Source organism: Penaeus chinensis, chromosome 35 (genome assembly GCF_019202785.1).
Source record: "Penaeus chinensis breed Huanghai No. 1 chromosome 35, ASM1920278v2, whole genome shotgun sequence".
In the NCBI taxonomy this organism is placed as follows: Eukaryota; Metazoa; Arthropoda; class Malacostraca; order Decapoda; family Penaeidae; genus Penaeus; species Penaeus chinensis.
This window is the reverse complement of record NC_061853.1, coordinates 33,290,001-33,300,000: the sequence shown is the minus strand read 5'-3', so window position 1 is coordinate 33,300,000 and position 10,000 is coordinate 33,290,001. Positions and strand designations below refer to the sequence as shown.

Here is a 10,000-nt window from a genome sequence, read left to right as displayed (position 1 = left end):
CTCTCTCTCTCTCTCTCTCTCTCTCTCTCTCTCTCTCTCTCTCTCTTTCTCCCCTCCTCTCCCTCCCTCTCTCTTTCTCCCCTCCTCTCCCCTCCTCTCCCTCCCTCTCTCTTTCTTTCTCCCCTCCTCTCCCCTCCTCTCCCTCCCTCTCTCTTTCTTTCTCCCCTCCTCTCCCTCCCTCTCTCTTTCTTTCTCCCCTCCTCTCCCTCCCTCTCTCTTTCTTTCTCCCCTCCTCTCCCCTCCTCTCCCTCCCTCTCTCTTTCTTTCTCCCCTCCTCTCCCCTCCTCTCCCTCCCTCTCTCTTTCTTTCTCCCCTCCTCTCTCTTTCTTTCTCCCCTCCTCTCCCCTCCTCTCCCTCCCCTCCTCTCCCCTCCTCTCCCTCCCTCTCTCTTTCTTTCTCCCCTCCTCTCCCCTCCTCTCCCCTCCTCTCCCTCCCTCTCTCTTTCTTTCTCCCCTCCTCTCCCCTCCACTCCCCTCCTCTCCCTCCCTCTCTCTTTCTTTCTCCCCTCCTCTCCCCTCCTCTCCCTCCCTCTCTCTTTCTTTCTCCCCGCCTCTCCCCTCCTCTCCCCTCCTCTCCCTCCCTCTCTCTTTCTTTCTCCCCTCCTCTCCCCTCCTCTCCCTCCCTCTCTCTTTCTTTCTCCCCTCCTCTCCCCTCCTCTCCCTCCCTCTCTCTTTCTTTCTCCCCTCCTCTCCCCTCCTCTCCCTCCCTCTCTCTTTCTTTCTCCCCTCCTCTCCCCTCCTCTCCCCTCCTTTCCCTCCCTCTCTCTTTCTTTCTCCCCTCCTCTCCCCTCCTCTCCCTCCCTCTCTCTTTCTTTCTCCCCTCCTCTCCCCTCCTCTCCCTCCCTCTCTCTTTCTTTCTCCCCTCCTCTCCCCTCCTCTCCCTCCCTCTCTCTTTCTTTCTCCCCTCCTCTCCCTCCCTCTCTCTTTCTTTCTCCCCTCCTCTCCCCTCCTCTCCCCTCCTCTCCCCTCCTCTCCCTCCCTCTCCCTCCCTCTCTCTTTCTTTCTCCCCTCCTCTCCCCTCCTCTCCCTCCCTCTCTCTTTCTTTCTCCCCGCCTCTCCCCTCCTCTCCCCTCCTCTCCTCTCCCTCTCTCTTTCTTTCTCCCCTCCTCTCCCCTCCTCTCCCTCCCTCTCTCTTTCTTTCTCCCCTCCTCTCCCCTCCTCTCCCCTCCTCTCCCTCCCTCTCTCTTTCTTTCTCCCCTCCTCTCCCCCCCTCTCCCTCCCTCTCTCTTTCTTTCTCCCCTCCTCTCCCCTCCTATCCCCTCCTCTCCCTCCCTCTCTCTTTCTTTCTCCCCTCCTCTCCCCTCCTCTCCCCTCCTCTCCCTCCCTCTCTCTTTCTTTCTCCCCTCCTCTCCCCTCCTCTCCCTCCCTCTCTCTTTCTTTCTCCCCGCCTCTCCCCTCCTCTCCCCTCCTCTCCCTCCCTCTCTCTTTCTTTCTCCCCTCCTCTCCCCTCCTCTCCCCCCCTCTCCCTCCTCTCCCTCCCTCTCTCTTTCTTTCTCCCCTCCTCTCCCCTCCTCTCCCTCCCTCTCCCTCCCTCTCTCTTTCTTTCTCCCCTCCTCTCCCCTCCTCTCCCTCCCTCTCTCTTTCTTTCTCCCCTCCTCTCCCCTCCTCTCCCTCCCTCTCTCTTTCTTTCTCCCCTCCTCTCCCCTCCTCTCCCCTCCTCTCCCTCCCTCTCTCTTTCTTTCTCCCCTCCTCTCCCCTCCTCTCCCTCCCTCTCTCTTTCGTTCTCCCCTCCTCTCCCCTCCTCTCCCTCCCTCTCTCTTTCTTTCTCCCCTCCTCTCCCCTCCTCTCCCCTCCTCTCCCCTCCTCTCCCCTCCTCTCCCTCCCTCTCCCTCCCTCTCCCTCCCTCTCCCTCCCTCTCTCTTTCTTTCTCCCCTCCTCTCCCCTCCTCTCCCCTCCTCTCCCCTCCTCTCCCTCCCTCTCTCTTTCTTTCTCCCCGCCTCTCCCCTCCTCTCCCCTCCTCTCCCTCCCTCTCTCTTTCTTTCTCCCCTCCTCTCCCCTCCTCTCCCCTCCTCTCCCTCCCTCTCTCTTTCTTTCTCCCCTCCTCTCCCCTCCTCTCCCCTCCTCTCCCTCCCTCTCTCTTTCTTTCTCCCCTCCTCTCCCCTCCTCTCCCCTCCTCTCCCTCCCTCTCTCTTTCTTTCTCCCCTCCTCTCCCTCCCTCTCTCTTTCTTTCTCCCCTCCTCTCCCCTCCTCTCCCCTCCTTTCCCTCCCTCTCTCTTTCTTTCTCCCCTCCTCTCCCCTCCTCTCCCTCCCTCTCTCTTTCTTTCTCCCCTCCTCTCCCCTCCTCTCCCTCCCTCTCTCTTTCTTTCTCCCCTCCTCTCCCCTCCTCTCCCTCCCTCTCTCTTTCTTTCTCCCCTCCTCTCCCCTCCTCTCCCCTCCTCTCCCTCCCTCTCTCTTTCTTTCTCCCCTCCTCTCCCCTCCTCTCCCCTCCTCTCCCTCCCTCTATCTTTCTTTCTCCCCTCCTCTCCCCTCCTCTCCCCTCCTCTCCCTCCCTCTCTCTTTCTTTCTCCCCTCCTCTCCCCTCCTCTCCCTCCCTCTCTCTTTCCCTCTCTCCCTCCCTCCCTCCCCTGCTCTCCCCTGCTCTCCCCTGCTCTCCCTTTCTTTCTGTGCATTTGGAGGTTTCAAAGCTCTTGATCAAACATCACCTAATCCTTTTTACATACAGACTCCTAAGTTTTTGTACACAGGCACACACATCCTGTCAAACAAAATAAGTAAATACAAGTTTCCTTTAACAGATTACGTCATATTAGTAGTTCAATGATGGAGCTACTGTGGAAGGTTGTGGTTGCTGTTTGTCTTATTACTGCAGCGTTTATTGTCATGTATTCAAGGTAAGCTGAAATTGCTTTATCGTTATTGGTTTTGTTATTAATTTTATTGTTTATATGTATTTATCGTTATTGTTATGTAATTGATGGCAGTACTGATATTTATTTTTGTTTGGATTTTTCAGTATTTCTTTTAGTAGTTGTGGTATTACTGTTAGTAGTAGTAGCAATAGTAGTAGGAATGGTGTTGATGGTTATGATGTAGTAGTAGCAGTAGTTGTAGCAGTAGTAGTAGTAGCAGTGGTAATAGTAGTTGTAGTGGTGGTAGCAATGTTGATAGTGCATGGTTGGTGGTGGTGATGGTGCAATAGTGTTGATGCGGTGTAATGATTGTGGTGCGATAGTGATGGTAGTAATGCAATGGTGGAAGTGGTGGTACAATTTGAACCTTACTAGAGTGGCATTCTCTGGTCCATTTGTTTTGATGGTTCAGGACTGTTGTTTAAATCAGGCTCCCATTATTCTGCATAACTGCCAGTTGGCCATCTGTGGCACCACCAACACCCCTACTCCATATTGCAAACGTCCACCAGAGTTGATTTAGTGGTTGATGCTGATATTTTACCAAGTTGTTAGTATTATACTACAGCTTCTGATATTTAGGTGCCTTTCTGGTCCCAAATTTGCAGTACTAGTAAGATTCAACCTGTAATTTATTGGAATGATAGTAATATTATGGTATTCACTACTAACCCCCTGGATCCAGGTACCCTATGGAACTAAAACCAGACATCAGGCTTACTTGAGCAGGGTCCTTCTGCCACTTGGAATTCCTGGAAAACCTGGAATTCAACCGTTTTCATTTTCCAGGTCTGGAAAACCTTAAACTCATTTTTCAAAAAGAAATCTTGGAAAAGTCATGGAAATTTACATCGGGCAACTAATTTTTTTTTCAGTGCTCTTTTCACAAAAAGCATCTGTCTCATGATACAAAGTGCAAAGAATCATTGTTTCATGTTATGCACTAGCTACCAGAGATTTGATTAGTTTGTTTTGTCATACACTTCTGTGGACCATTATATTCAATGTTGCTCTGGTTGTACCATCTATTTCAGTAGTTGAGCACTTGAAGACAAGTACTGATGAATGTTTATTGCAGAGTATTGAAAATAAGTATAAAGTTTATGAAAAATTGTTAAGAGAAATCTTCTTAAAGCTAGTGTCATCCATTTTCACCTGTTTTGTATATTTCTTAAAAACTAGGTGTCATATTTTGTATAAAATACTTCCTTGAAAAATATTTTTTGGACCTGTAAAAGTCCTGGAAAAGTCCTTGAATTTCAGATTCAGATAGGGGGAAGGACCCTGTTGAGCAGTGACTCTCCCTTGTGTGTAGCTTGTAGGTATGGCACATAAGTCTTTGTGATATCAAGACTCCTTGCCTCCCCTTTGCAATGTTATCTCTTCTTCTGCAAAAGTATTTTTTGCCTTTTTGCCATTTTCCAAAGTCCATATTTGTCATTTGTTATGCTGTATCAAGATGTTAATAAACTGTTTTCATTGAACACACTCCATATTATTTTTCTATGTAGTCTACAATTTTGTTCAATAACAATAAGTAGAAGTGTATTATTTGTGACATTTAAAAATATTTTTGTATTCAGTTTTCTGTAGCATACCCTGTGCCGGGCAGGAATAGGAACCTGAGTATAGAAATAATGTCCTTAATGGAGCCAGCACTCTTCCAGCCATGGCTTACTGATGGTACAGTCTCCCCCACATTTATGGTTAAAATAATGCAGTTCTAAATGCCCACTGAGTTTAAACTTCCTCCAAGAGCTTTGTGCACTCATTACAGATCATTCTTATCAGTCCAGTCTTAGCTGAATTTTCATTTAAGACACATTTCTGTCAGCCTGGACTGCAGACAAATTTTTCCATGAGGGCATATTCCCATCCCTTACCCTTCGTTAAATTTATTTCATGATGTAACAGTCACATCATCTGGATCCAACAAGGGGTTAATTGTACTAATAGTAGGATAAGTAGTTGGAATGCAGTTGTATTAATATTATTTTTTATATAATAATAACTGGTTAATTATTTCTTTGATGTCTTATTGCTTTCATTTGTATTTTTATAGTCACTGTTTCCTGAACTGCTCATAGTATGACAAACCTGTATAAAGCTAATGACTCAAAATGCAGATATCGCAAAGTTACTTGCTAATATTAGGGGATTCAGTGAAAAAAATGCCTATAGAATGATGATGGTATTAGTACTTCCATAGGATAGTGTTCTTTCTATATTAGTTCATTTGTATGAAGTACTCATCATGGAAACTCATAGGATGTTCCACTGCCAGTTATATTTTATCACAGTAAAATAGAAGCCAAGTCCAGGCATTCCTTATACCTTATTACCAGGGTATATTACAAAAAAAATAATAATACAAGAATATAAAAATATAAATATATGAATAATAAAACGTTACTTATTGTTATTGCTGTTACACAGGGTTGTAGACAACCTACAGAGATGATATGGCCTGTTAACTAATGGAAACCACCATTAGTGATGCCAATTATGAAAGTGAAGCTGTAAACATATTACAAAAAAAGCATGCAATTTTTTTCAGGGATGAAACAAATTCATTTCAGAGGAAACCTCATAAAACTGAAGGGTCTGCTATGTTGTTAATCAGTATGTATAATGCTTACTATATTTTAGTCTGATTTTCTTTGTTTTTTTTGCAGAGTTTATCTGTTGTACCACACATGGGGACAAGTACTGTGGGGAGCATTGGTGGGAATTATCCTGGGTTTTGGGTGGTTTACTCTTACACATCTGACGCTGACACCACTTTTCCCCATAGTCGCTTCATGGTAAATAATAATATTCTTTAATTTAATGCAGTATGTTTCTTGGTCTGATTCTGATATCAAATTGTGATATTGTTAGATAAGTGTTTTCCATCATTTTCTTCTAATCAGTTTTGCTTTTCAGGAAAGTATGTGAAACACTGATGATTCGGGATACTTCCTTAATTCCAAACATCTTGTGGTTTGAATACACACACGCTCGCACAGAGAATCGAGCAAGAAGCCGGAAACTTGCATCAATGAAGAGCCAGTAATTTGAGTTGTAAATGTGATTACTACTTTCTATTTTTTTTAGTGGTTGTTTGGGCTGTTGGGTATTCTGGAATAAACTTTTAAAACATGCACTCCACTGAGTTCATTGAAAAAATTATATATTTTTTAGGCACAAGTGAATTATAATTTTATGAGTTGCAGTATGGTGAAATACTCATCTTAAATGTGGTTTAGTTTATTTATGGTTTTATTAATAATAAATTTTATACCAGAAATATGACAGGCTATCCATAAATGTGAACTGCCAATTTTGTTGATAAAATATTGAATTGTTAAATAGTATTGTTAGATCTCTCATAGAATTATGAATATTTTTTTTTTTTCTATATTGTTTCATGTTGACTTGTATGTTTTCTAGTTTGTGGTGTAACCCACACTTGTGACTGCATAAAATTGATGATTGTTTGTGTCCATCTTATTTGCATCTTATATTGGAAGACCTGAAAATAATTATTGCAGTCATTTTAGCACTGTTTAAAGTGTAATGCACTAGTCTCATTGTAAGTAGGAATGTTCAACAGAAGACCTTATGGACTTCTGCAATAGATGCCCTGCCAATAAAGGTTGTTTGTATAAATATAGTTTCATTTGCATCTCATTTCCTTTTAGAAAAGTCTTATTGTGCTTGATTCTTGACACAGCAATAATGCTGTGATACTTAATTTTCCTCCTCTTGCCCTGCAGTGAGTGAGTAATATCAAATGAAGTACAGTATATGCTTGAGACACAACTTTAACAACATACCTGTTTTCCTATGTATCCAGTGTTAAACTTTTCACCTTAACCCCCCCCCCCCCCCCCTTTGTTACATGATGGGAACAACAGGCATCAATAGCTCCCCATCATTGCTGGATTATTAACCTAATTGGCATGGATGGGAAGAATACATGTTCATCCTTTGTCTTTACACAGATGTCTCTACAAGTGCTTAGCCACCAAGGAGTCCGTTATTAGTCCTACCTATTGTACCTATTTACCCTTTTTTCTTGATTTCTTTAAAACTTCATTTGTATAATTTTATTGTCTTTAATGTTATTAATATTTTATTGATATTATGATTCTTAAATTATGGAGAGTAATAACTATCAACATTAATAGTGTTAGAAAGAAAAACATTTTCCTGCAAATTGAAGAAATGGGGAAATCGGGCAAGGTCACTAGGGCCTACTGACACTCTTTGGTGGTTGAGCACATGTGGAGCCATCTGTATGTGACAAAATTCACAAAAAATTGCAAGGGGCAGTACATAAACCTTAAGTCATTGGGTTAAAATTTTATGGCTCAAACTGATAGAATTTCACCCTGAGCTTGCTATCCTGTGCCTCACACTCTTGAACTACATCTGTGTCAGTGTCTATAAAACAAATATTCAATTATAAATCTGGCACAATAGTTGCATTGGGCAATCACTTACTGTGATGTAATCAAGGATTCCTGCATTTTTCTAGTTTTTTTCACCTATGGTTCAATAGCAAAGCACACTAACCCAATGTCAGTGGGTGGCAAGACTACAAAGCCATGCCCACTGTAATAAGAAGTTTATCTATTGTCTTTATATATAGATGGCTTAGTCACCAGCTATTAGTCTTACCCATCTCATCTGTTTACCCCTTTCCTTCATTTTTTGAAAGCTTCACTACTATTATTTTATTGTCTTTGATGTTATTAATATTCTAATAAATTAATAATCATAATAACAACAAGAATGATAATGTCAATATTAGTAGCATTGGAAAGAAAAACGCATTTTCCCGCCAATTCAAGTAATGGGGAAATCAGGATCGGTCACTAAGGCCAACTGATAGACTCCTTGCTGCTGAGCACATGTGGAGCCATCTGTATGTAACAAAACTCACTAAAATCTAAAGGGGACAGTAAATGAACCCGCTGACATTGGGTTACGGGGGATTTCTGTTAAAACTATTTCCCGAATTAAATTAACTGGTGACAAGTATTCTCAAATACTACAGAACATATTTTCACAAATTAAAAAGAAATGTATTGTACAAATTTCTACAAAATCAGCAGCACATATTTTTGATGATTTAAAGTAGGCTAAGCTAAGTAAAATAAAATTACTAGGCCCAAAGTAATGGATATACATTTTAGGGTTTTATGTATATGTTGAAGATTATTTCAGTTTCAATATTATTTCAGTTTCTAGTCACATGAATAGGTATGACCATTCACTTAGAAGATTTGCAGCAAAACCATGTATAAAGGTTGATACAAAAATATCAAAAGTAGAATTCAATTTTTTATTAAAACAGAATGCTCAGAATGATAAGTATAAAAATACAGCTTTACACTGATGGCATTCCAACATGCATAATTGAATTTTACATGGGGGGAAAAAAAAAGAATTGCCAAGTGTCTGTTGTATCTGTAAATTTACCACAGATCATAAATCACTTGTGGAATGTTTCCTCAGAAAAGAATACTTCTGGGATTTGATAGTACATTCTTAATTGTTAATATAAAATAAGAACATCAAATAAGTAGTACTAGTATTATCATTTTGAAGATCCTTAAGTCGTTAATATAAAATCTGGACTAAATAAGTTGTATTAAATTAGCTTATTACTTAACACCAATTTAATTTTAAGCATTAGGCCAGATATCTAAATTGAGGTAATAGTAATAGTCTCAGATGTCACAAGACAATTAGATTGATTTTCATACTAGTATTATTTTCATAATATCATGTAGCTATAATTGGTTAACTGCAAAACAAAAGGTGACCTTCTGTCTGATTCAGTTTCTGTACTAGCTATCTAAGGATAAAATTATATCATATGTACATATGATGAGCCTCTGTCAAACTCACTGAAATTAAGCAGCCAAAATTATTTCCACTTTTAAAATATAAACAATTTCACACAAATTGTAACAAAGATACAACAATTATATATATATATAAAAACAATCATTCAATTTTCTACTATAAATATGAGCCATCCACACAATACAATTTGTTTCACTGCAATGATAAAATTATTGTGAGAATCATTTTTGGTGCGCTTCACAATTGTACTGACCACTGAAGCGGATCAATTGTTTTGAATCAAAATGTTAAATTCTTTTCTTTTTTTTTGGCTTAACATTCGAGCTTTAAAGCAATCGGATCACGACCCCCTAAAACACACATTTTCACATTTAAATAAAAAGGAATCAAAGCCCTGTAGGAGGAAGAATGAAATGCAAGACCTGAATCCTGGAAAACTGAATGATTAACCAAAAGAAACCCTGAAGTTCCCAACCCTGGTCAAATTTGAACACACTAAAAATCTTTTGCAAACCTTCAACAGTAACAAAGAATCACAGACATATGAGAATAAACAGGAGGAAGCCATACATGTTATGAAGTGAAACATTTAAGAGGAAGATCGTTTTTCAGATAAGAGGGAATGGCAATCCTTCCCTGCAAAATATTAATAATTGGATATTCAGCTCTGCTTTCCTATTTCAATTTTTTTGAAAATCTCAGCAGCAGTGAAGATAAAGGAGTCAAAGATACCAGCAACAGTGAAAGTACCACCGACAATTGCACAGACCTGAAAGGAATTATTAAGTATAATGTAAAAACTACTATGTAAACTATGATTACTAAATTTATGTTCTTTAAATTCATATCAGAAAAAAAGTAAATAAAGACAAAAATTACACATTACTTTTGCCTACACTAAGAATAAGCCATAACATAATACTCACAGTGGTAACAAATGAATAGAAGGGTGGTCTCTTGAAATGATATTTAACAGTAATTGGTGTTAAGTCATATCTAAACCACACAGCAGGTACCACACGACCACCATGGCTGAATGAAACATAGCTCTGAAATGAGGAAATACAAAGACAACTACAAATATGAAGTACTCAGATAGGTAGTATTAATCTCATAATGAAAAAACATATTTGCACATATTTCTTAAAGAAAAAAAAAAAAGTTTTCTTACCCTGTATGCATAAGTGTACTGGTATGCAATGACTTGGTTTCCACTAGAACTCTCATAGATGGTTGGAACAACTTTCATCACGTAATCATGAGATTCCAGTGCTGTAATTTGACAAGAAAAAA

At 40.5% G+C, this 10,000-nt stretch overlaps 2 protein-coding genes across 2 annotated transcripts in view; one reads left to right on the top strand and one right to left on the bottom strand.

The window, feature by feature from the left end:
- The window catches only part of LOC125044398 (dolichyldiphosphatase 1-like), a 16,107-nt gene extending 9,608 nt beyond the window's left edge, over window positions 1-6,499 (top strand). Inside the window, exons 4-6 of the mRNA XM_047641044.1 lie at window positions 2,735-2,830; window positions 5,524-5,652; window positions 5,774-6,499. Coding sequence (XP_047497000.1) covers window positions 2,735-2,830; window positions 5,524-5,652; window positions 5,774-5,903 — 355 coding nt within the window. The 3' untranslated portion in view covers window positions 5,904-6,499. The remainder of the gene's footprint in view (window positions 1-2,734; window positions 2,831-5,523; window positions 5,653-5,773) is intronic.
- A 1,667-nt stretch (window positions 6,500-8,166) lies between these two features.
- LOC125044416 (endoplasmic reticulum-Golgi intermediate compartment protein 1-like) overlaps window positions 8,167-10,000 on the bottom strand; it is a 12,732-nt gene continuing 10,898 nt past the window's right edge. The window contains exons 6-8 of the mRNA XM_047641072.1: window positions 9,879-9,979; window positions 9,634-9,756; window positions 8,167-9,476 (exon numbers count right to left, since the gene is read on the bottom strand). Coding sequence (XP_047497028.1) covers window positions 9,369-9,476; window positions 9,634-9,756; window positions 9,879-9,979 — 332 coding nt within the window. The 3' untranslated portion in view covers window positions 8,167-9,368. The remainder of the gene's footprint in view (window positions 9,477-9,633; window positions 9,757-9,878; window positions 9,980-10,000) is intronic.